At 45.3% G+C, this 26,511-nt stretch overlaps 1 protein-coding gene across 4 annotated transcripts in view; it reads right to left on the bottom strand.

Annotated features, from left to right (window-relative positions):
* Positions 1 to 899: 899 nt before the first annotated feature.
* PDZD2 (PDZ domain containing 2) overlaps positions 900 to 26,511 on the bottom strand; it is a 180,084-nt gene continuing 154,472 nt past the window's right edge. For all 4 annotated transcript variants that reach the window (XM_064176630.1, XM_064176628.1, XM_064176629.1 and 1 more), the window contains 7 exons: positions 24,859 to 25,003; positions 19,255 to 22,858; positions 18,519 to 18,636; positions 14,201 to 14,302; positions 10,028 to 10,298; positions 7,252 to 7,386; positions 900 to 5,156 (listed from right to left, as the gene is read on the bottom strand). In XM_064176630.1, coding sequence (XP_064032700.1) covers positions 4,990 to 5,156; positions 7,252 to 7,386; positions 10,028 to 10,298; positions 14,201 to 14,302; positions 18,519 to 18,636; positions 19,255 to 22,858; positions 24,859 to 25,003 — 4,542 coding nt within the window. In that variant the 3' untranslated portion in view covers positions 900 to 4,989. The remainder of the gene's footprint in view (positions 5,157 to 7,251; positions 7,387 to 10,027; positions 10,299 to 14,200; positions 14,303 to 18,518; positions 18,637 to 19,254; positions 22,859 to 24,858; positions 25,004 to 26,511) is intronic.

Below are 26,511 nucleotides of genomic sequence, written 5' to 3'. Positions count from 1 at the left end.
GTGTTATCAGGACTAGATGCTGCATTGCCTGCCTTTACCTACAGAGCGCAGACTCCCAAGCAGCTGTGCACACCTTGCGCACCCACTGCCTATCAGTGCCTGGTAAGCACCATGGTCACCGAGTTACCAGGAAGCAGACTCTGAGTTGTCTGCACGTGGTCGGCCTGCCTAGCCAGCTTTAGACAGTGCTGAGACTGCACAACATCCAACTCCTGCACCTGAGATCCTGCCTGCTAAGAATCCCTGGACCTCTGGGTCCAGCAGCACAAAGGCAGAGTTTGCATCCTTCGCCTGGAGAACAAGGTCAGAGACTGTCATTTCCCCAGAAGCCGGGAGGATTCCAGCCTCAAAGTCCACGGGCAAAGCTCCCTTGAAGTTTGGACACAAGGCGTAGGCTGTGACATAACTCCGGAGGGTGATTATTGATTAATAAGAATTGTGAGTAAAGGTTTTTGTGCCTCTGTCATTATCTGTTGTCTCTGCCATAGAGCAGAATCAGTTTCCAGCCCACTCTGCTGGGCAAATAGCATACAGACCCCAAACGGTATTTGCTGCAGGGAAAAATCCTCTCTCTGTTTATAGTTTAAATGTTTGCTAGTTATTAATAAGTTACTGTAGATATTTATCCTAGAATGTTTTCATAACCGTGTAGAATCCATTTTTAATTTTAATATACAGTGGTTGGGGCTGGCCAGAGTTCAGAATATTGAGTTTAATAAATATGTATTTTTATAGAATATAACCTCGCACCAATTAATTTCTCCCCTCCACCAAAATCAGCGTAGGTGGCAGAATACCCCTTGATGACACTGACACCCTGACAACTTTGTCCCTGTGATGCCAGTTCCAACTGTGGACCTGACAGACTTTGGTACAACAGAAATAAATACCTAGAGGAGTACTAAGGATACCATTTATTTTCAAAATCACTAAAAAACCCAAACAAAAACAGTTTATGGCAATACAGATTTACATAACAGAGACAGCAAATTGGAAAATGTACAAGCTATTTCATGTTATTGCACTCACCTTTTCTTAATATACAAGGCATATTAAAGAGTTTTCATTAAAAGAAGTTTTATTTATATAAATAAAAGTGTAAATATACAGTATCATACAATAAGTGTATCAGCATAACACACAAAACCTACTTGAAGTGGGATCCCCATTACTCACATGATCTAGTCTACTCTTCATCAATATTTTCACTTGTACATTTACATACCCTAAATGTAGAAGCAGGTTAACATTCCCACCTGGGAACAGTTCCTTCAGATTTTCACAAGAACCACTGCAGAACATTAACCAGGGTTAATTTTAAGTGAGAGTCATTAGAAGATATTTATCACTCAACAGTTTCTTAATATTTATCTACCTTCATTATTTTTAGCAAGAAAAGAATACCATGTTGCTCCCTCCCTACTTTAGGCCTAATCTCACAGTTTTTAATACAGATGCAGTCCCCACAGAAGCTGGAAAGAGCTTCCCAGTACAAAAGGCTGCACTCTCATATTCAGAGGCCACTCTCATATTCAGGATGTGCACCCCGGTGGTGCTCCAGGCCTGGAAGCAACAAAACCCTTCACCAGACCTTCTCCATCTATGAACAATTTCACCTTATATGGAATGCCTTCAGGTCCCCAGTGACAACTTACAGACCAAGTGCGTAATTTCATCTTGATTTTCTTGTTCTTTCGAGATGCAGCTGCAAGCCTCTGGAGAGTCACTGCACTCCTAGAGCTTGGTCAACCATCCAGCTTGGCAAAGAATCACCATGGGGACTGACAGGCCAAACTTACTTGCACAACTACTGAATTCTGATGGACTAATGCAATGCCCTCTGTCATTTTCGTGCAGCCAGGCTCTCAGGAAAACAACATATACTTTCCAGGTGCATAACCAAAGGTTCACTACATCTGTTTGGTCTACCCATCCTGTAATAAAGCAGACACCTACACTGCATAAATCCTGGGGCTTTTATGGGGAATGTCACCCCAGCAGAGACATCAAGAAATGCTACTGTAATCACAACAACACCGGCAGCATCAACAGAAGTGTTTCCTGTTCTTTCACCAAAAAAAAATAAGAGAGTATTTTCAGGTACAGAAACGATCAGGGTTAAATACTTCTTTCTGTAATGTTAGTAGTGTATCATTCTACCCATAGCAACTATCAGATTTAAAACATTAAACCTATCTCTTAAATTATAGCCACTACTGAATCACGCACAAAAAATCCCCGCCTCTCTTTGCTGTTACTCATCCAACACATATCTACGTGCATGTAAAACAAAATACTCAACAGTATCTGATTACTGAAAAATTAAAGCCTTCTAAATCACTCACAATGAACAGTACCTGCAAGTTAAGTGTCTGAAAATATTCACCACCTATCATCTCAAGACACTTCAAATTAAACTTAAATTTACAAAATGAAGACTTTAACCTTTGAGCTCATACCGGTTTAGAAGCGAGGGAGATACATGCCCCCCCTGCACTGGCACCTCCAAAATTTTAAACTGGACTGAACAAAAATGCCATCTCCTAAAACACGACTGTGATTTACCACATTGAAGCAGCAGAAAGTCAGTACTGCACTTGTACATACTATACGCATACAGGTATGTATTCACTACGCTGCATTAAACTCCACATGCATTTTATGTACCTATTATACACACTGTTACGGTCAGATTTTGGTCATTCCTGAACAAGGCTTCACCATTTAATTGTCATTGCCAAATGTCTTCTCCATGCTTTTCAGCAAATATGCAGGGGTAACCTCTTTTATTCCAGCACAGGCCTGCAACTTTAGTGGGGTCCTCTGATCACAAGTGCTGCATTCTCCTGAAGACTCTCCCACCACTGAGGTGACTGGAGGCAAGGACTGGTCCTGACAGAGCGGCTGAGCTTTGGGGTCACAGAGGACCCAACTCCACAGTCAGTTCACAGCACTGAACCTGAATTTTTTTCAGCAGAAATCCTGCAGGCAAAACAGCTGCAGGACTATGTAAAGTATTGCCTTTCCTGTAGCCAAAAAGATGTGACTCTCCCCAGCCTCACATGCTAATATGTCACTAAAAAAAAGAATGAAATCTATTCTAACTTTTAGGCAAACCTTGCACAGTTTTTCTGCTCACCTGGTCTTCAGTTGCCTTTGCAGAACTGAATATTCCTCTGCACGCTATGAGCTGCAGTCTAATGAAACTGTCACAGAAATGAACCAAAGTGAGCACTCCGCTAACCTGGGCACAATTGCTCCAAGCACTGTGGAATAAATGTGAATCAACTGAACTACAGTGCTATCTTGGAGTAGCACCAAGTGACAAGCTCAGACCTTTTTGTAATAGCTACGCAATGTGTTAGCTCACTATAAACACAGGCAGCACTTCAGATTTGGACTGGTTCCAGGCTGAGAGCTCTTCACCCTGGGCGTGTTGCCTGCAAGCAGCTTCCAGTCTAACGTGATGAACAACCTGGGCACTCTGGAACAAACAGCTTGTTCTCAGCTGATAAGGACACAGGCCCTCTTCCTCCTGTATCTCTTTTATGTTGTTTAGCTATCCTCGATGTATGAAGAGAAACAACAGAGTCTAATCTCTTGCACCCATACACTCTCCTCGCAACACAGCAGATTATAAACAACACTCAGCAGCATGGCCAGCTCCTGATACCTCTACTGTGAGTAGAGGTGAGAAAATCCAAACTAAGTGCCTGCAGCACTACACCCCTTTGAATGTTGCTGTATCTATGACCATGGTTTCTCCCATCTATACAGGTTTCAGTTTCATCATCCAGAACCCTCAGCGTCAACCCATTGCTGATGCAGCTGGGCATACTTGTATCTTTCACACACATCCTCACCCACTCTCACACAAGCAACCAGGAGAAAACAAAAAAGAGCAATTAAAAGCCACCACAAGTATGGCCTGTTCAGATTTAATCTGTTGTAATCCCCGTTGTCAGACCACTGTTTTCCAGCTTGAGTATTTCAAGCCAGGCAGCCTAAAAAACCTCTTGTAGCCAAATAAAAGCAGCCCAGCTTTCAGACGTACTTAGTAGTCGCTGAAGTCTGTAGGCTCTGCAAGTGCTCAGCACTTGAAATTATCCTTCTTTAAAAATATATATATATGTGTTTTTTGTGTTTGTTTTTTTTTTTAAGGTGCCTAATATTAGAAGCCTAAATTTGAAGATCTGGACCCCAATTTTTATCGCTCCCATTTTAATCATAACTAACAACTCAGTCTACCCCTGGGTGGACAATTAACTATTATTTGGATACCATTTTCTTGCTCATAGATTTCCATTTGCATTAATGCCAAGTGCTTTCAGATTTAAGTTGCATCTAAGGGCAGCTTCAGTTATGGTGGATGCTGAGTCAGTTCATCAGTTTAATCAGAGGATTTTTTCAGATTTGCAACAAACTGCTCATGTTTTAGGCATAAAACTTGTGCAAAATTACACATTTCTCACACATTTTTTAGCAAAACTGCACTTAGAAGAATAAAGTGAGATTGTTCCAGACATTCTCTTATTACAACAGCAACAAAAAAAAGATCAGACCCTAAGCAAGTTGTCCTAAAGTCTTATTACAACTAAGTAATATAGTACAGTCTAAATACTCATCCTTGTCAACAGGATGGCAACCAACAATTTATAATCCCAGCGCTCTGCAGACACTAAAAATAATCAGGGACAGGCACAGTGTCTCAGTCAAAATAGTTTAAATCAAACCCAGGAGAAGTCTTGAAGATCCATTAAAATTGCCACGTGATACAAAAATGTCTTTAACATTTGGCTTTTTTTATCCCCAATAATTAAGTAAGATTTTATGATGCTCATCACATGCTTGCCCAGTGGTTCTTCAAGGCTCTTAGCACCTCTCTGTAGAACATTAAGACACTTTTGTGTGACTTTAGAAACAAAGATAGCTTGTAGCCAATTTTTACACGTTTTGTCTTAGCAAGTGTGATTTGATGTAGTGCTTCCATCATACTGAAGTTCTGTGTTTTCTGATCAGCAGCTGAACAGGGCCCTCTGGCACAGATTTGATAATGTTCCAGGCATCGTAATGCATGAGGCCAAGTAATGACTTTCCACTAACAGCAAGAATTTCGTCTCCAGTTTCTATGTCTCCAGACTGCTCTGCAGCACCACCTTGGAGCAAAAGGGAGAAAGTCAGTGTAAACAAAAACCCCAAGTGCAGTAAAACCACAGAAATCTGCTTTCTACCTGTGATGAAGAGTAAATAAACCATTTTTGCAGTAGTGACTACTTCAGTGCATGTCATAGAATCATAGAATCAACCAGGTTGGAAGAGACCTCCAAGATCATCCAGTCCAACCTAGCACCCAGCCCTAGTCAGTCAACTAGACCATGGCACTAAGTGCCTCAGCCAGGCTTTTCTTGAACACCTCCAGGGACGGTGCCTCCACCACCTCCCTGGGCAGCCCATTCCAATGCCAATCACTCTCTCTGGCAACAACTTCCTCCTAACATCCAGCCTAGACCTCCCCCAGCACAACTTGAGACTGTGTCCCCTTGTTCTATTGCTGGTTGCCTGGGAGAAGAGGCCAATCCCCACCTGGCTACAATGTCCCTTCAGGTAGTTGTAGACAGCAATGAGGTCCCCCCTGACCCTCTTCTTCTCCAGGCTAAACAACCCCAGCTCCCTCAGCCTCTCCTCATAGGGTTTGTGTTCCAGGCCTCTCACCAGCTTTGTTGCCCTTCTCTGGACATATTCCAGCACCTCAACATCTTTCTTGTATTGAGTGGCCCAGAACTGGACACAGCACTCAAGGTGTGGCCTGACCAGTGCTGAGTACAGGGCAAGAATAACCTCCCTCGTCCTACTGGCCACACTGTTCCTGATGCAGGCCAGGATGCCATTGGCTCTCTTGGCCACCTGGGCACACTGCTGCCTCATCTTCAGTTGTGGGATTTGCTTCTTTTCTATGTGTTTCATATAAATTTTACTATACCTACTTGTTAGGTATAGTTGCCTATACTCACAAAGCATCCAAGACAGGCAGGTTTTGAATACAAACAGTACATATTCTTGGCAAAAGCTAATACTGACATCTAATAAAACCCAGTCAACCAACTCAAAAAAAATCAAAACAACCCCAAACCAAACAAAAATACAAAATACTAAAATTTTGATTGGGAATAACACAGGATTGTGCTTTGGAACCACACTGATTACCTGCATAGTACTTCTCTTTAGAAAAGAGAATCAGATGAGGCATAAACTTTTCAAATGTTATTTGCAGTAGACTGCTGTAACTTTATGTCTATAGAATAGTGGACAAACTCAGGAAGCAACTGCAGGGTTCTGCACTTTGGCCACAACAACCCCATGCAGAGATACAGGCTGGGGATAGAGTGGCTGGAGAGCAGCCAGGAGGAAAGGGACCTGGGGGTACTGATAGATAGTAGCTGAAGATGAGGCAGCAGTGTGCCCAGGTGGCCAAGAGAGCCAATGGCATCCTGGCCTGCATCAGGAAGAGTGTGGCCAGTAGGACAAGGGAGGTTATTCTTCTCCTGTACTCAGCACTGCTCAGGCCACACCTTGAGTGCTGTGTCCAGTTCTGGGCTCCTCAATTCAAGAGAGATGTTGAGGTGCTGGAAGGTGTCCAGAGAAGGGCAACAAAGCTGGTGAGGGGCCTGGAACACAAACCCTATGAGGGGAGGCTGAGGGAGCTGGGGGTGTTTAGCCTGCAGAAGAGGGTCAGGGGTGACCTCATTGCTGTCTACAACTACCTGAAGGGACATTGTAGCCAGGTGGGGGTTGGCCTCTTCTCCCAGGCAACCAGCAGCAGAACAAGGGGACACAGTCTCAAGTTGTGCCGGGGGAAGTCTAGGCTGGATGTTAGGAGGAAGTTGTTGCCAGAGAGAGTGATTGGCATTGGAATGGGCTGCCCAGGGAGGTGGTGGAGGCACCGTCCCTGGAGGTGTTCAAGAAAAGCCTGGCTGAGGCACTTAGTGCCGTGGTCTAGTTGACTAGCTAGGGCTGGGTGCTAGGTTGGACTGGCTGATCTTGGAGGTCTCTTCCAACCTGGTTGATTCTATGATTCTATCACATTCAGTACATCAGATAACTCCATAAACATTTACCAGCAGATGCAATTTCTAGCCATTCTCAAGAGTGTTTTTTTCACTGACCACTATGACTAACAAGTAGGACCACAAAAACATCCCTGCTTAAATTATCCACTGCTGTGGGATAATATCCACTGCATGCTTGTAGTACCTTTAAATATTCTTTTTACAAGTAAGGGCCTGTCTCCAGCAATGGAAGCTTTCCCACCATCAAGACTGAATCCCAAGCCAGCAGAGGTTTTCAATAATTCAACGCAGATGACATCATTCATATCCAGGTTTGGATCTGTGACAGAATATAGACAGCATCTTGTTAGGCAGTCGATAGCAAATGGCAAGAAGTCTTTGGTTGAGGTTGTTTTTGCTGTGGTGACAAAGCAGTTCAGAGTCCACCTCAGATTCAGACCAGAACATGCTGAACATGCTGTCACCCAGTGAATGTGTATTATTGCAGCTGCAAGCAGAAGGCAGTACAAAATGTATTTATGCACAGAGACATTCTCATTTTGCATGTTCAACAAAATTTTGGGGCAAAATTAAACCTTGGCAGACTTACCACAGAATCTAAGCATCAACAAAAATAACTGAAAAACTTAACAAAAATAGTGGCTGGAGAGCATTTCTTTTTCTTTCATTTGTAACATCTGCTTATTGATGATCTGCATCTTTTAAATCAGCAGTAATGAATGTTACATTGAATGAATCCTCTTAAGGACAAGTCTGTGCTCATTCACAAGTGTGAATAATTGCTTCTGGCCTCCCATCTACGGAAATAACCGTGATTACTGGTGAGTGCATTCTGCCTCCTACATGGCAGACATTTTTAGAATGCAATATTGCTGTAGTTGACATAAAATATGTGATTTTTCTCAGCAGGAAATCAATCTGTAGTTTTGGAGAGAGGATGCTCTCTGTCCTGTACGAACGCAACAATGACACAGTCTGCATTACCGCGGATTACCTCAAACAACTGCAAATGTTTAAATGTGAGGCGTTAGAAGATGTTCTTTGCCCCGCAGGATGGATGCTTTTCGTTAACTCAATGCTATGCTCTTTACGAGACAAGGTTGCCCTCTAGTGGATGCTCCCAGCAAACACTCTGCACTTGTCAACTGCAGGGCACGAGGGAGCTCAGGGTAGAAAAAGGGACTCTGAAGTAATTACTTTTATGTTACATTCATGGAAGAAGCTCCAGAAAGGTTGATCCATGACTGTACAAAGCATTCTGTACTTCTTCTAAGCTGTATTACAAAACTGTGCTATAAAAGCCAGTGAAACACTGGAACAGGTTACCCAGGGAGGTTGTGGATGTTCCCTTCCTGGATGTGTTCAAAGCTAGGTTAGATGAGGCCTTGAACGACCTATTCTAGTGGAGGTGTCCCTGCCTATGGCAGGGGATTGGAACTAGATGCCCTTTGAGGTCCTTTCCAACCTCATATTGAATACTGTGTTCAGTTTTGGGCTCCCCAGTTGAAGAGGCACAGGGATCTGCTGAGAGGGTCCAGCAGAGGGCTAGGAGGATGATTAGGGGACAGGAGGGCATGGCTTATGAGGAGAGGCTGAGGGACCTGGGGCTTTTTAGTCTGGAGAAGAGAAGACTTAGAGGGGATTTGATAAATGTCTGTAAGTATCTGAAGGCTGGGCAGGAGTGGGGAACAGGCTCTGCTCACTTGCTCCCTGTGACAGAACAAGGAGCAATGGGTGTTAAGTTGCAGCAAAAGAGATTCTGCCTCAACACAAGGGGGAACTTCTTTACTGTAAGGGTCCCAGAGCACTGGAACAGGTTTCCCAGGGAGGTCGTGGGGTCTCCTTCTCTGGAGCCTTTCAAGGCCTGTCTGGATGTGTTCCTCTGTGATCTGTGTTAGATAGGATTGTCCTGCTCTGGCAGGGGGGTTGGACTTGATGGTCACTTTGGGTCCCTTCCAACCCCTAACATCCTATTATCCTGTGAAAGCACAAACCTATAAGAACTGCTACAGAGAGAGAAAAAAAGAACCCTCACTTTTAAAGGTTACAACCAATGGGTTAAAAATGGGTGAGTGGCAGCTTCATGTCCCCGTTTTGGGGTATGCCTTATATTGCCCAGGAAGCCAGGGGAAGTCACATCACCAAATCTCTCAACAGGGAGCCACAACCACTGTACACCCTCTCCCACGGACAGTGCAAAGGACTGAAGCAAGTCATCCCATGCTCCCAAAGCAGCTGTATACAAACAGGTGTCTTAGTTCTACAAAAAAATATTTGAGAGATCTCTTTGTAACACTTCAAGTCCAATCTTCACACTGAAATGCTGTCTTGGTTCCAAATAGGGACTTGACATTCCACTGACAGAATTCCCCTTAAACCATTTATCCCTAGCTTCTTATGGGATGGCTGCCTTGGATTTGACTTAGCTCTACTTACTCTTAATAGCAGCAGTTTTAATAGGAACAGTACAGAATCTGATACTATAAAGAGCAAGCTCAATTCCAATGTTCCAATGCACAACAAACTGCAGGGCCTGGGGCTTTGTTTGAGGTTTAGGTTTGTTGGGCTTTTTTTTTCTTTTCTTTTCCTCTTGTTTGCTTTCTTGCACTGACCACTATTATGACTTCAAATGAGTTTATCCTGGATTGGAAGAATATGTGGACTCACTAACTTTATTAGAAATTGGATTAGGCCCCCTAAATGTCCTTCTAAGTTTCTGGACAGTTAAGATTAAAAAAAAAAAAATCCCACCAAACAAACCACCACCACCAAAACCCAAAACCTCACCCCAAATTGAATTTAGGCTCAAATAAAATGTAGGAACAAATAAAATATCAAGGTTATTTCGTTTGCTCTCTTCAATGACATAAGGCACAGACAATCTAAAACACACAGACATCTTCCCCTTCAGCCTGCTCTGCTAGAGAATCCTTCCAACTGTTCTTGGACAAAGATCATACCTGTTCCTATCTCCATGGAAACATTTTTTCCAGACCCCACACATTTTCTGCCAGTAGCTGGTATCTCAAGTCTGGAGGAATTATTTGCTTTGTCCTTTTCCTTCTGGATGACAATGACTGCATATTTGTAGAGTCTTGCCTGATGAAGAGTGTTCAGAACATCCCCATGGACTGAACTTGCAAGAGACTTGCCATTGATTGACAGAACAAGATCTCCTCGCTGAATAGTGCCTTCTTGAGATGCCACTCCCTTGGAAAACACTCTGTGAACCTGCAAGAAAGATTTTAACTTCAAGTTGCCTTAGCCTCATGACCACAGAGTGCTCTGTAAACCAAAGTGAACACGGAGAGCCCACCAAAGTTTCCAATCAGTAGGCATTGCCCAGGTATCAGGCACAATATATTTGCTCTAATGAACTCTCTGAAATACTAGAGACCAAGTGACTACACAAGAACTGCAGTTAGAGATGGGGAGAAAACAGAGCAAAAAATGCTATTATTGCATGGTCACTTCTAAGACAAAGACAACCAAGACCAGATAAGTAATACGAGCAATCATTTATGCCATCCTGAACTCCTCAGAGGTCTTCAATTAACATATTTCACGTGGCACACAGGTTAAATCCACATCCATGCCACAGTGAACATGAAGAACTTTGTGATGTGTGACAGCCACTTTCCAAATTCACACTGACTGGGACATGCATTCTGTGCTGTTTTCAAAGGCATGCTTCTAAGCAGTGTGCAGCACCTGTGCACAGAAAGGCTGAACAAGAATTTAATTGTCCATTACAATTTGGCTGATCAAACAGCATGCAAACAGATGTAAAGTGATGATTTACTGGCTTGAAATACATTTCTCCTAGAGAAAAAAAAACAAACCACCAATCTCTATTCAGAGTCAATTAATCTTTTGAGTAAATTCCAGCAAGTGCATCTGAGACTTAGATATGTGCCATGTACAGAAAGGAACTGACTGCAAGACTCAAGACCCAGTGCCACATGCATTCCTCTCTTCAGGATCCATGCAGGGAACCAGAATGACACAGCCTCACCAATATGGTGGATAAAGTCACAGAATCATAGAATCAACCAGGTTGGAAGAGACCTCCAAGATCATCCAGTCCAACCTATCACCCAGCCCTAGCCAGTCAACTAGACCATGGCACTAAGTGCCTCATCCAGGCTTTTCTTGAACACCTCCAGGGATGGTGCCTTCACCACCTCCCTGGGCAGCCCATTCCAATGCCAATCACTCTCTCTGGCAACAACTTCCTCCTAACATCCAGCCTAGACCTACCTCGGCACAACTTGAGACTGTGTCCCTTGTTCTATTGCTGGTTGCCTGGGAGAAGAGGCCAACCCCCACCTGGCTACAGTGTCCCTTCAGGTAGTTGTAGACAGCAATGAGGTCCCCCCTGAGCCTCCTCTTCTCCAGGCTGAACTCCCCCAGCTCCCTCAGCCTCTCCTCATAGGGTTTGTCAATTCCATGTACTGAAGCTAAGAGTGATGCTTATATAATGGCTCAGCACAACGTGCATAATTCTGATAAGTGACATAGCAGAATAAGGGCTGTCCATATGCACAGAGACAGAACTAACCAACCAGCCCCCTCTAAGTCCTCCTCACGCAGCTACCTACAGACAACAGCTAACTTTCAGCTGGCAGCTTCTCTGCCAGCCCTCCCAAGGCCTCTTTTCTGCAGCTGTGCCTCCTTATCAGAACAACCCAACGTTACCCTGCCTGTTCTCCTTGTTTTCAGACTGCTCAATTCTGCTCAAACCCTGACAACCCAATGTTCATAGACTTGCCTATCATGCACTGTAATTTTAGCAGCCAGAATATGGTTTCCCAAGCACACAGGTCTAGATCCAAGGCAGCAAACCTGGACACATGCACACATTTCTGTGTGGCATTTTCACTTGGAATTTCTCTTAATACCTAGAATAACAGCAAGGAAACAGATGCCTTTTAGTTCTCATTCCCTCTCACTGCAGGGCCGCAGAGATCAGCACCTGCCAGAACTCTACACAGATCCAAGGAGATATATTTCCAGGGAGTCTAAGCAGGCATTCCAAACTGGAATAATGGCCTCAATGATAGATGAAGGCATCTAACTGCAAGAGGATAGTGGAATACAGAGGTCATGTCCAAGACATCTGGTGATGTACCATCAGGAAACATTCCCTTACCAAGAGGGTGGCCAAACATTGACAAAGGCTTTCTAGAGATGTGGCCAATGCTCCAAGCCTGCTAAATGTTTGAGAGACATTTGCATAACACCCTACAAAAACATGTCTTCATGTTTGGTCAGCCCTGAAGTGGTCAGGAAGTTGGACTAGATGATCACTGCAGGTCCCATCTAGCTGAAATAGACTATTACATTGATAGAATGATAGAATCAACCAGGTTGGAAGAGACCTCGAAGATGATCATCCAGTCCAACCCTCAGCCTCTTCTCATAGGGTTTGTGTTCCAGGCCCCTCACCAGCTTTGTTGCCCTTCTCTGGACACCTTCCAGCACCTCAACATCTCTCTTGAATTGAGGAGCCCAGAACTGGACACAGTACTCAAGGTGTGGCCTGACCAGTGCTGAGTACAGGGGCAGAATAACCTCCCTTGTCCTACTGGCCACACTGTTCCTGATGCAGGCCAGGATGCCATTGGCTCTCTTGGCCACCTGGGCACACTGCTGCCTCATCTTCAGCTACTATCTACCAGTACCCCCAGGTCCCTTTCCTCCTGGCTGCTCTCCAGCCACTCTGTCCCCAGCCTGTAGTGCTGCTTGGGGTTGTTGTGACCCAAGTGCAGAACCCTGCACTTGGCCTTGTTCAATCTCATCCCATTGGCCTCTGCCCACCCATCCAGCCTGGCCAGGTCCCTCTGCAGGGCTCTCCTACCTTCCAACAGCTCCACAGCTGCTCCTAGCTTGGTGGCATCTGCAAACTTACTGATGCCAGTCTCAATCCCCTCGTCCAGGTCATCAATAAAGATCTTGAACAGGACGGGGCCCAGCACTGACCCCTGGGGCACACCACTAGTGGCAGCTGCCAACTGGATGTGGCACCATTCACCACCACTCTCTGGGCTCAGCCTTCCAGCCAGTTTTTGATCCAGCACAGAGTGAATCTGTCCAAGCCATGAGCTGCCAGCTTGGCCAGGAGCTTCTTGTGGCAGACAGTGTCAAAGGCTTTGCTGAAGTCCAGGCAGACTACATCCACAGCCTGCCCCACATTCACCAGGCAGGGAACCTGATCATAAAAGGAGACTGCCCCTGTCTAGGAGCAAAACCCAGATTCCTGCAAAGGGTGCTGCAGGCCTCAAAGGCTGAAAACTAAACTTCTTCTAATGTCAGCACCCAATGAATCTTTATGGGCAGAATTTAAATGTCCATCTTGTGCAATGAAACTGACACTTGCAACACTGGCTGTCCCGTATTTTAATCTCACATATCTGTTTTTCAACGGTGCATCAGTTGCTTGCTATCACTTTTTTACACACCAGTGTCATTTAATGCCACACAGTATTTTTGTATCATACAGAATGCTCTGTAATTTTTATTTTTTTTTTAAATCAAGCTCCTCATTTACTGACCACCCAAAGGTCTTAGATAACACCAAAACATAAATTGTGAGCTGAAATCTAGAATGCTCCCTGAGGTCTGAAACAGTCACTCTCAGGATTTGCAAAATACTTACAGAAATTTGCTGCACAGATAATTTTTCAGGGGCTAGGGATAAGAATTTCCACTAAAAGGCTGCATGAACTGCAGCTGCACACACTATTTACATACATAGGATTCAATGGGATCTGGCCAATCTCATTCAGTAACAGACCTTTACCAGATTGAAAACATAATTGGCCTCCATGTCCAATAATAAGAATTAAGCTTCCCAGACACTCTGATTTCAGGTGACAATGCAGCCACCTCTGAGATATGCTGCTATATGACTGTTAGCAACTTGCATTGAGTCTTGATAAACAAAAACTTGATCTAATCACAGCCTGATTTAGAGCAAGCCTTGGGGGGGGAACCCCTAAGCAAATTAACAAACAAAAAACCCCACCCCCCAAAACCACCCAAACTCAAACCAACAAAAGCCCCAAAGAACTCCTGACCAACAACAACAAAAAAAAAAACCCAACAACAAAACACTTAGAGCTATCACTTACTGTGACTGATTTCTGTTCCAAATCTATTCCTCCAGCAACACTAAATCCCAGGCCAGCTCCTTCTTCTTTGTGTAAGACTACAAAGTACGTGTCTTCTTTATTCTAGCAGAGAAATGGAGGGAAAGAGGAAGAAGATGACAAATAAAACCAAAGACCGAGACCAAATTCCTGCACAAATTCCCATATCCTCAGATTATAGCAGCTAAAAAGAAGCAATTCAAGGAATTAAATCCAAGACATTAAATGCATTTGTCTTTAGGCTGCAGAAGTTCTCCAGAAAAGAGAACTCAGGTGATAGCAAAGATTAACTCAATCAGTCCAAGGCTAGAAAGCAAAACTGAAATGAATATAGTGGAAGGGTATTAAACCCCTGTCCTGGAAGGCTAATAGGCCTATTAGATGTCCTGGCTTGCCCCACCCTTCTGCTGGTGGGGGAAGCAAGGGCAGGAGGAAAACAAAGGTTTGGGCCATTATGTCCCCTCCCAAAGTCATAGACAGGTACCCACAGGTGTTTAGGTACTTGTTGGTGTCTTACCCAAATAAGAGTGAGCAAGCCCTGCTTTCACCTAATATGGTCAGTTTGGCAAATGCCATTCTGATTGGTGAACCTCTGTGGCCAAAGCAGCCATTGCACTCGGGCAAGGAAAAGGAAGTTGTATTTGGGTGGAGATTTGGCTCTTCTGCCAGGCAGCTCATGATGAGATGATACGGCATGGCCTGAAGCTGTGCATGGGGAGGTTTAGGTTAGATGTTGGGAAGCACTTCCTCATGTAAAGGGTAATTAGACACTGGAATGGACTGCTCAGGGAAGTGGTGGAATTGCTGTCCCTGAAGGAGTTTAAGGAAAGGCTGGATGTGGCACTTAGTGACCCGGTCTGGTTGATGTAGTGGTATTACATCATAGGCTTGATCTGATGATCCCAGAGCTCTATTCCAGCCTCAGCAAGACTGTGATTTTGTGATTCTGTGATCATTTGCCTTTTGTTTCTGTTTTTGTTTCAAAAGCCACAGAGAACCACAGGCTTGTACTGACTTCTGGTGAGACAACAGTCAAGTTTTTGGTATCACTGTTTTTTTACCAAACAGTGGCTTGGGAAGACATTCTTCATTAGAGGGAGGCATCCTTCTGATGCAAAAAGCCAAAGTCAGAAACTGATGCCAACCTGCATCAATGACCCATCACTACTTGAGGAGAGAGAAGTCAGGGCTGAACATCTCAGCCCACAGGTCTTGTGTAGATGTTAAGACTCTTCTGTCCTGTGCTCAAGTGAGAATGGGCTCTGTACTAGCTAGCAATAACAAAATCAGTTAAGTACCTAGGCTTTCTCCTTTTAAAGTGCAACGAGAGTAATGAAGACATGTATATACCTTTGACTGAACTAATGACAGTCAAAGTTGAGTTCATTGTAGCAACATTTTTGTTTAAGAGATCATGTTCTTTCCAACCCTTGCTATCACAACTAATTTTGCTTACACTGGATAAGAAAAAAAAACAAACTATCAGAAGCTCAAGATGTTACTCTACTCTCCCGTGGTGAGACCACACCTGGAATACTGTGTCCAGTTTTGGGCTCCCCAGTTCAAGAGAAACAGGGACCTGCTGGAAAGAGTCCAGAGGAGAGTCATGAGGATGACTGGGGCACTTGAACATCTGCCCCATGGAGAGAGGCTCAGAGCCCTGGCACTGTTTAGTCTGGAGAAGAGAAGACTGAGAGGAGATCTGATCAGTGTGTACAAACATCTGTGGGGTGGGTGTCAAGTGGATGGGACCAATCTGTTTTCACTGGCCAGCAGCAGTAAGACCAGGAGCAACAGCTACAATCTGGAGCATAGAAGGTTTCTCCTCAACCTGAGGAGAAACTTCTTTACAGTGAGATTGACTGAGCACTGGAACAGGCTGCCTAGAGACATTGTGGAGTCTCCTTCTCTGAAGATTTTCAAACTCTTCCTGGATGCATTCCTGTGTGAACTACCCTAGGGGATCCTGCCTTGGCAGGGAGGTTGGACTTGATGATCTCTGGAGCTCCCTTCCAATGTCTAAAGTTCAGTGATTCTGTGAGGTCACACATTTCCTTCCTCTCCAGCTCTCAATGGTCTCCTCAGCCAGCATGTGTCCTATGGGGCACAGAGACGTGGCTGAAGGTGCTTGTTGCTTTGTTTGGCCACACAAGGAGACACACAAGGCTGCCTGGTGATCACCTCCATTCATCCTGTTAGCCAAAGGTCACTGTATGTAGAGATTTACGCAACAAAATGTCTGTATATTTACTTAAAAAAAACCTCCAAACTAATAGCAGTTATTAAATCCTAGGAGTAAATTCATCACTGTTCAGAGAAAAAGATGATGACAAACTCTTTCCAGGGAAGCTCTCAGTCCAAATCAGGCAGTCCATGACATTGTTCAGAAATTGTGTAACTATGAAGAACTGTCCTATTGTACATTTAAATGCAGCATCTGACTGAAATAAAACTTTCCAGAGTGCCATGCTGGGCTTAAGTGCTGGTAAGAAACTATGCAGACAAGGACTGCATTACAAAACACATTCAGCTTCATAAATATTTGAGTTCTTGGCCTTTGACAAAGGGTGCAAATAAATAACCTTTCCAAGACTCCATGCCAGAAGTACAATCCAATCCTAGTTTTATCAGGCTGGATGGGTGGGCAGAGGCCAATGGGATGAGATTGAACAAGGCCAAGTGCAGGGTTCTGCACCTGGGTCACAACAACCCCAAGCAGCACTACAGGCTGGGGACAGAGTGGCTGGAGAGCAGCCAGGAGGAAAGGGACCTGGGGGTACTGATAGATAGTAAGATGAAGATGAGCCAGCAGTGTGCCCAGGTGGCCAAGAGAGCCAATGGCATCCTGGCCTGCATCAGGAACAGTGTGGCCAGTAGGACAAGGGAGGTTATTCTTGCCCTGTACTCAGCACTGGTCAGGCCACACCTTGAGTACTGTGTCCAGTTCTGGGCCCCTCAATTCAAGAAAGATGTTGAGGTGCTGGAACATGTCCAGAGAAGGGCAACAAATCTGGTGAGGGGCCTGGAGCACAAATCCTATGAGGAGAGGTTGAGGGAGCTGGGGGTGTTTAGCCTGGAGAAGAGGAGGCTCAGGGGTGATCTTATTACTGTCTACAACTACCTGAAGGGGCATTGTAGCCAGGTGGGGGGTGGCCTCTTCTGCCAGGCAACCAGCAATAGAACAAGGGGACACAGTCTCAAGTTGTGCCAGGGTAGGTATAGGCTGGATGTTAGGAAGAAGTTCTTCATGGAGAGAGTGATTGGCATTGGAATGGGCTGCCCAGGGAGGTGGTGGAGGCACCGTCCCTGGGGGTCTTCAAGAAAAGACTGGATGAGGCACTTAGTGCCATGGTCTAGTTGATTGGTTAGGGCTGGGGGATAGGTTGGACTGGATGATCTTGGAGGTCTCTTCCAACCTGGCTGATTCTATGATTCTATGATTCTATGAATAAGCCTATCAAAGCCTCTTGACTTATCAAGATCCTGGGACTTGCAAGACTTCACTATGCTGCCCCTGGTAAAGTGGAGTATTTTGGGAGGGTCCTGTTCTTCTCAGACTGTTCTGCACTGGACATAGCAATCTTTGTGAGTAAGACTCAGCAATACTGTAAATGCAGCTCACCCAGCAGTTAAGCAGACCTGATAGTGTTGCCATTATTTTATCAGCTTATGTTCTGATTTAAGAAGGACATGGATTTATCTCACCAACACAAACACTGCAAACAAAGAAGTAATATTCTGGTAGTCATTAGACTTGGAGGCCTTCTCTTAACACCCAGATAATGAAGCAGGCTATCTTAATGCAATAAGCAGTTTCCATAGGAGAGAATGAAAAGGTTACAGGAGTTTCCCACAAACTCTCTGGTGTTCAAGTCACCAGTTCAGCATTAAATGAAGTAATTCCAATTTCCATCACTGCCATTTCTAGCAAAAGGTAAGTGATTCTAGGCACAGAGAGGAGCAAAGCTTGTCTTGTACAGTGGCATGAGCGAGCCTGACCCAGACAGTTAGTGAAAAGTTAAAATTCTCATTGGCAAACTCAGCTGTAATAAGAGACTCAGCTGTAATAATGACTCAAATGAAGGCATAGTTCTCCACTTAAATTTATTGTGGCTCAAATCTGCTTTCCTACTGGACAAACAAGACCCTTTATTACACAAAACCCACTCAAATTTATTAGGAGTTTATAGCAGGCATTCAAAAAAGAGCAGTAGTAAAACTGCCATCAACTGTTTAACTGCCACTAAGAAAACCCTTGCAAATGTCACTGATAATCTAGTTTCATCTTATGAGTTTTCACCTTTACTTGTGCTTTGACTTCTTGCAGCATAGCATCAACATCACATTTTGGTACTACTGCTGACAAAACAGACTGCAGTTTTTGCTGGTCCAGGCTTGAGATGAGAAGCTGATCCAAGCTAAAATGAACAGAAAAACATAAAAAGAACAGCTTTAGATTTCTGCATTAAGTATGCAATGTAGGTTTCATGAGGGTGGATCCTTCATGATGAAGGATCATCTCATTAACAAGTACAAACCTTGAAAACAGGTAAGAAATGGTGCATGTTGGGAGAATGGGAAAGGACAGAGAAAGCAACTTAAAAATTAGCCTGAAAATCAGCCCCCATTCTGTTTCCCCCTGCCTTCTCCAATAGTTTTAGCATCAGACATTGAAAAGAACCATGGAAACAGCCACATCTGAAGATTGCTTCTGGCAGGACAAGCTCATTTGTCATTGCAGGCTGTGCTGGCAGCGGCCGCTGTGCTGTTAATATGGCCAAAAGCTGACCCAAACCATCTGGAGAGGACAGAGAGGTGTCTGGCCCTGCCAGGATGAAATGTCTCACCCCGTGGCTGCCTCCAGACAGCAGCATGGCAGCTCTGAGTGATCAAGACTGTGAAGAATGGCACTCTAGATCACAAGGGGAACGGGAGCTGAGGCTGAAATACACTTTGAGGTGGACATGGGGCAGTGGAGAAAGTCTGAGAGGACTGTGGAGTTTAAAATAAGACAGTGGCAGCAAACCAACACCAACCTGATGGACCAGCTGTTTCCTGAGCACTCCCCATCTGGAGAGCTGCCATGGGGCACATCGTCATCTGAGGCAGACACTGGTGTCCCTGAGCCACTGTTCCGAGGGCTGCTGTTGCCCACTGCCATCCCACTCGCCTCAGCAGGGTTGCAGCGGGTTGGCAGGGCTGTGTCTCTCTGGGTGGGCATGTCGAGGGTTCTGCGAGGTGTGATTTCCAGTTCTGTCTTGAAACACGTGGGCTGCAGTGGTCCCGAGAAGCCCTCTCCACATAACTTGTCCAGGTCGGGCATGCTGAGGGCTCTCAGCTCCCGCAGCCGGGAGCGGGACAGCAGTGGACGCCCCAGGCCCCGGCTGCGGCGTGCCTGCGAGGCTGAGGGGGGAAAGGCAGGCGCATCTGCCCCAGTGCTGCCCTCCTCGCTCCTCTGGGGCTTTCCCTCCCCTCTGCGGTCCTCTGCCACACGCTTGGGCTCTGTGCTGATGAGAGACTTGGCCACGGCACTGGCTGGGCTCGAGCTGCCACCATAGGAACTCAGGCTCCGCCGCAAAGCCCGTGGCGTCTCGGTGGGGCTGGCTGCAGAAGGCATTCCACCACACGACCTCCTGGCAAGGGGGGACCTCGCAGCTGAATGTATATCGATGGCCTTCACGATGGGACGGTCAAAATTGGCTAAGTTTTCAAAGGATTTTATCCTCTGCTTGACAGAGAAGGATGAGGTAGGTTCATGCGGCCAGTTCAGCTCATAGTAGTAATAATTCCTCCTGAAGCTCCTCAGTTTATTGGTGGCAGGGCAGCTAACATCATGGGATGAGGAGGTGTTGTCATGGACTTTGTGTGTGCTTTTGGAGGTGTATGTCTGCTCCTTCCCACTCTGGCCATTTGGCAGATTCAGATGGACCATCTTCAACACCCCTGTCACTGCTTGGGGGTATCTCTCCTCTGCAGCATGGCTCTGGGGACCTCGCACAGGATGAACCTCCGCAATGTGGCAGCCCTCCCTCACGTGACCTGCTAACTGTGCTGGCATTGAGTAAGTCCTCGTCACAGGTTTTGACAAGCCACAGAGATTTCTGTCTCCAGGAGCATTTGGCTTTGAAAAACACTGCACGGTCCCCATCTCCTCGGCCATCTGAGGCACTTCTGTGCTCACCTCTTCTGTTTTCTCGAGCAATGGCAGCTGCAAAAATGATGCTGGTGAGGAAGAAGCGGAGGAAGAGGATGATGAGGAGGAAAGCTTTACCTCAATGAAAGTGCGTTGGATCTCCTGCCCTTCCAGCTGATCCTGCTGAACCAAGGGGGACCTCAATGAAGAAGAGCCTCCAGCAGATGGTCCTATGCTGTGCAGATCTAATTGCTGACTGTCATCTGCAGTATAGATGCTCTTGACTGCATCCAGGCCTGTTCCAGGGTTCTCAATCCGCCCCTTCATATATTCAACTTTTGGTAGCCCATGTGGAGATGAAGTGACTTGGGACTGACCATCTCTAGCTCTGCAGTCATCCACCTTAGCACTCTTACCTGGACACACCACAGGCTGCATGGAAACTTGCTTTTCTTTGGCCTTTCCCCATGCCTCCTGCAGATCTGTTAGCTCCCCACAACCACATTTCATTTCATCACTTGCTGTTGGGCTGCTGGTGCCATTTAAGAGAGGCAGAATTGAGTCTTCAGAAACTGTCAAAGATGTTTTATCTTCCAGCTCTGACTTTGGAGTCCTTGAGGCTGCTGAAAAGTTCTTGCCAGGTTCTGGATTTGTAGGTGAATTACGGGACAACGGCGTTTTCTTTCCCAGAAGTTTGGGGGACAGCTGTGGAGAAACAAAAGCCCTTTTCTGATCAGCCCCACTGACTTTTGTAGGGATAGTGCCAGAAGAGTCTGAATTTGACTTTGCCTTGCTTTTGATGGTGAACCCTTTTAGCTTTGGTCCTACTTTGGATTTCTGATTATTTAAAAGGGTGTCCATTATACTCTTTTGTGCCATTCCCTTAGACTCCTGGCAGGATTTCTTCTGTGAGGATGGACTGTGCGGTACGGCAGCTCCTTTGCAGTGATTTGTGCCTGAGCTTTGGACTTTTCCATTTGAAGTCCTTCCTGAAGTTACAGAGTTATTTTTCTCATTTTTCCCTGGCAAGTCATGACTTGAATTAGCCTTTGGATCTTTAGATCTAGTAGGAAAGGGAGACCTGAGTGATATTGCTCTTGATGATGATGATGCATTCACATTATTGCTGTCTGTTTTACAGCAGCTTGACAAACTGTTGTTTTCTTTCTTCACTAAGCAGTAGCTAACAGCATGATTACAGTCATCAACAACTGCTTCACTTTCAGATTTGGATGTCTGCTCATCATGACATCCTTCTTTCCCAAGCAAGTTGCTCTCCAAGCCATTGCCATTTCTAGCAGAGAAAAAGCTTATCTTTTTGCAGTGCAGAGACCCTTCCTCTTCACTGGATTCACAGCATTTTGTGTGTCCATTACTGTTCCCCAATCCCACTCGTTCTTCTGTACTTAAGGCACCATTGTTACAGAAAGAGTAAACTTCAGGGGTACTGACTGAATTCTTCAGGATGTCTTTCTCTGGCAGGAAAACCGAGGATGGAGTACACAAGGGTGCAGAGGACACATCTGAGCACTGTGAGGGACATGGAGAGGCACGCCCGTAATCTTCCAAACCTAGTTTGTTGATGCTTGTCTCCAGGGACCCATACATTGCACAGCCTTCAGTTTGCAAAACTTTGCCACTGTAAGAGCGCAGCTTGGACAGAGAGGATGAGCTTGTGGCAGGTGTGAGATGCTGCTCCTGTGTGGGCTTTTGTGGCTCATCGTTCACACAACAAATCTCAATTTGCTCCTCATCTGATTCTGTTACAGCACAGGCTGAAAGGGCATTTGCAGAAGTGCATGGCCCAAGCAACGCCTCATTAGCATTATCAAGGGTTTCTGTCACAGACTCTGCATCTGAGTGAGAATCTTCTGCAGCACCATACATCGACTTTGGAAACTGGTCGCTTTTTTTACCTTCCAGACAGTCTGAGGCAGGCAACTCATCCTCATTTAAGCTGCTGAAATTCCGAGAATAGTTATTTAAAGAGTTTTTATTCACAGTAAAAAGCTTGCCCGTGTTAATGGAGTCCAACACAGACAGCCTCAAAACTCCTTGTGCATTAGGTCCACAACTCACAGTTTTTTCCGTCGGCTCCTCCTTGGCTGGCCGTGGCTCAGATCCAGGGCAGCCTTCGTCAGTCCCGCAGCAGCACATGGTGGTGTATTCATCTCGGAGGGGGCTTTCTGCTCGCGATGGGGTGCGCGGAGCCCTGCTCTCAGGAGCACCCATCTGGCTGAGCAAGTCGTCGATATCAGTGACCGGGATGGCGGCGCAGTCCCCGGCACGGCTGCTTTTCGTGGTACCTCTTCGCACGTCTCTGCTTGTGGCATCAGGTGGCAGTGTTGCTCTCTCCACCGCGCAGGCACCACCAGCACTCTGCGGACCCGCTCCTTCTCTCTTCTCAGGACTCGGTTCTTCATCGGTTGCGAGGATACTGTTGGCATCGGCCTGGTTTTGACTGTCTACCCCTGGAGACAGGATGAGGTTTGTAAATCTGCTGACAGCTGCATCACCATAAAAACAGATGTAAAAAGAAGGCATAATATTGTCAGATATAGGAAGTGATATACAGAACATCAGGCTTTACTGCAAAAACAGACACCCACCAGTCAGACACGTTATTTTCCTTTTGCTCTGCACTCTTCCTCTTCTGTAATGATATTTACCACAACTGAAATCGATCATATTTGAGTAGCACACAGGATGGAGCAATCCACTTATCCAAAGTGAATAGGCAAGATTTGTTTAATTCTCATCTTGGGAATCGCAGCAGTCAAGCAGCCAACTACTAAAGAGTCAGTGTGCAGTAAATCAGGCTGAGCTGCACTGCCTCTCATTACCTATTTCATCGAAGATGTCTCCAAGAGTTTGCAGAGAGTATGCAAAACCCTGGTGTAGCAAGCAAAGGTGAACGGATAACACAGTGACAAACTGTGTATAAACAACTTGACTCTGATCCCTATGGCACTTCTGCAGGTGCTTAATGTGACATGCATGGGTGATTTTATACACACATTACGCATATGGGCTCTACAGGATTGCTGGCAGAGACCTTTCCTTGCTTCCAATACACGTTTAACCCACTCCTGGGCAACACACTGGGCTCCCTGTCACTGATGCACTATGACACATTCCCATTCACACTGTTCTCCAGCTCTTGGGAGTTTCAGCACGTCACCCTAAGCACTTTTTCACACTGTTTCTGGGATAGTTGTCCTAGTCCAAGCTGTATTCCAGAGGCCACCAACTACAGATGACGCTCAAAAGGTACACGGAGAAGGAGAGGTGCACTCACAGAATCAGCATCCTCTCCTGCACATTCAAATGTGCCAGCACATCTTTCTAATCCCTGCACAAGCCTGCAGGATTATCCACACAGGTAGCCATCTTAAGAAGTCCTCCTACAGTCAGTAAAGCGGAAGACATCTCAGAAGGGCCATTTGAAACAACTAGGTTAGGAGGAGAAGTACTGCCGTGCTTCAGCACGCTGAATCACACACTGAAGAGATCCTCTTGACTGCCAGTGGCACAGGGCGAGGTGAAGCATAAAGCAGAAGAGCTGCCTGATAAAGGAGAGCCAGTGTGCCTCTACCTCAGTGCTACCAGCTTGCAAAAGCCACAGCAATCTAAGGGAACAAGGACAGGACTCTTAATAAGCCAGGAATTCCTTAAACAACAACTAGCACTGAAGCATCTGGAAGCACTTTAGGCTCCCAGGTATTAGTAAGCACATAAAGAAGATCACACGCTAGAATGAAGCAAAATACTATGTTCTTCTTGAATTTCAAAACACTCATTTCCACCCCACGTAATTTGTACAGTCTGTGGGGATGAATATATTGCTGTAGCAGCATAAATCGCCCCTGAGCAGAAACTAAGGAGGTATCAAACATTTCAATTCAGGCTAGAAAAATCTTTAGAAGAAAAAAGCAAATAAACATTTTGATAAGATTTTTGTTTTCTTGGGTTTTCCCTTTCATCTTTCTGCACATTAGAGAATTCTGACACATGAAAGGGAAGGAAAGAAAGAAATAAAAGAACCTTTTATTACCTCGTTGCCCACTCATAAAAAACGTTAGTTAAAATTAAAGACAGACAGATGTGCTTACAAATAGGTAAAGCAGTAAAGGCAGAGCAGTAAAATGCGTTGACAGGACAGGTCACTGCCAAGTTAGCTCCAAGTATGCATGAAATGACTTGGAATTCTGCAAATGTTGGCAGGAGGGACACACTCTAAGTATGACCGTTGAGTGCTTCACACAGGAGCAAGTTTGCTGCCCTCATCATAGGCTAGGGAGGACCCTGAAGCCTGATTGGTAATGATGTGCTTTGCCTGGCTCACTGATGCAGACAATATCCTGGTTTTGTCTCTGAATGTAGCCTGATTCTCAAAATGCATCCTGCTTCTCCCTCTGAATCGATGTGAGAAGCTGGGACAGCAGCAGACTGAGCTGATCCAAGGGAACTCAAGATAAATGTTATGAAAGAAAAACTACTCTCTCACCTGGTGCTGCTTTCTGGATCTCCAGGGTGACAGATGTGGGGAGACACTGCATAAGCAAGCAGATTTCCTCATACGTCATCTTACTGACTGGAATACTGTTGATGGTGGTAATCTCATCTCCTACAGCCATCTTGCCCATTGATCCCTGATGCAATGACAGATTCAAGGAAATTATAAATACATACCAGAAACCCTGCCACAAGGGCAAAGATTGCAGAGCAACATTTCCTATTTAGCATCGTGGCAGAGTACAGGTACCACTGCTGTCAGTTTGCAAACAGGTAAAGAAACATCATACTGTGCTTTTGCCAATAGAGGAATTAATGATCAGTGTCAAACAGGAAGGCAGAAGAGCTGCTGGTTTCTCTGAGAGATCACTGTCAGGGTGGAAGACACAGCCCTCTCCATTTAAATTAATTAGGACAAATCATCCCTAGACTGGAATGCTGCCTATCATGTCTGCACTTCATGTATGCATTACATTCTTGGTCACAACCATCCACTGGACTAATGAGACTCCCACGAACAGCTAAATTGGAATGGGACTCAGCTCCTAATGTAAAAGCCTAAATATGTTTCTAAACACTGCACAGCAGATCAGAGAAAAAGGCAGGCAAAGAACTCAAATCCCCATCTCTCACAGATCAGTTTGAGCAAGTGCAACACACCTCTTACCCTAGTAGCCCCTAACTGAATTAAAAATGCTACACCCAGAATTGTGCTCCTTCCTTACTCTTTCTGCACTTTTGTGTCTATGTCAGCAGTTCCACATCTAGCATGAAGCAATTATCCACACTAGTATGTGCACATAGGAGATGCAGAAGAGCAATGTGTTACTGGTACTACTGTGGCACCTGGCAAACCTGGACAGCATCTAAGGCCTCCTGGTATCAGATTTGTGGTACACATATAAAATGATAGAGCATGTAAACAGTTTTACCATCAGGATTTACATATTTTATCCTTTCTTCTGCTAAAAAGAGGATAAGCATTCCCTCAAAACTGTGACTGTAAGTATAGAATCATAGAATCAACCAGGTTGGAAGAGACCTCCAAGATCAGACAGTCCAACCTAGCACCCAGCCCTAGCCAATCAACCTGACTATCCAGTCTTCTGAGGGCACCTCCAGGGACAGTGACTCCACCACCTCCCTGGGCAGCCCATTCCAATGCTAATCACTCTCTCTGCCAACAACTTCCTCCTAACATCCAGCCTGTACCTCTCCCGGCACATCTTGAGACCAACCCCCACCAGGCTACATCCTCCCTTCAGGTAGTTGTAGACAGCAGTGAGGTCCCCCCTGAGCCTCCTCTTCTCCAGGCTAAACAACCCCATCTCTCTCAGCCTCTCCTCATAGGGCTGTGTTCCAGGCCCCTTAGTAGGAATGAATCTAGTTCTGCAGATCTGCCTTTTAGACTTTCTTAAGTTTTGAGCTGTCCAGAGCATGCCTCTGAATCAGAAACATTTAATTCAACAGCAGCTTCAGAGCAATATGGGATGAGACATCTTGCCCAGCTGAGACAAACATCTCCTTTGCACTTACTCTCAACAGATTACTTGTTTAAGAATAATAATAACAACGATAGTAAGAGAATCCCTGCAGAGTGAAAGCAAATGACAGCTTGGCAACCCACGTTAAAAAAAGTTAGTTA

This window comes from Pogoniulus pusillus, chromosome Z, assembly GCF_015220805.1.
Source record: "Pogoniulus pusillus isolate bPogPus1 chromosome Z, bPogPus1.pri, whole genome shotgun sequence".
Lineage (NCBI taxonomy): Eukaryota > Metazoa > Chordata > Aves > Piciformes > Lybiidae > Pogoniulus > Pogoniulus pusillus.
Note: the sequence above shows the minus strand (reverse complement) of the source record. Positions and strands in the feature narration are given on the sequence as shown.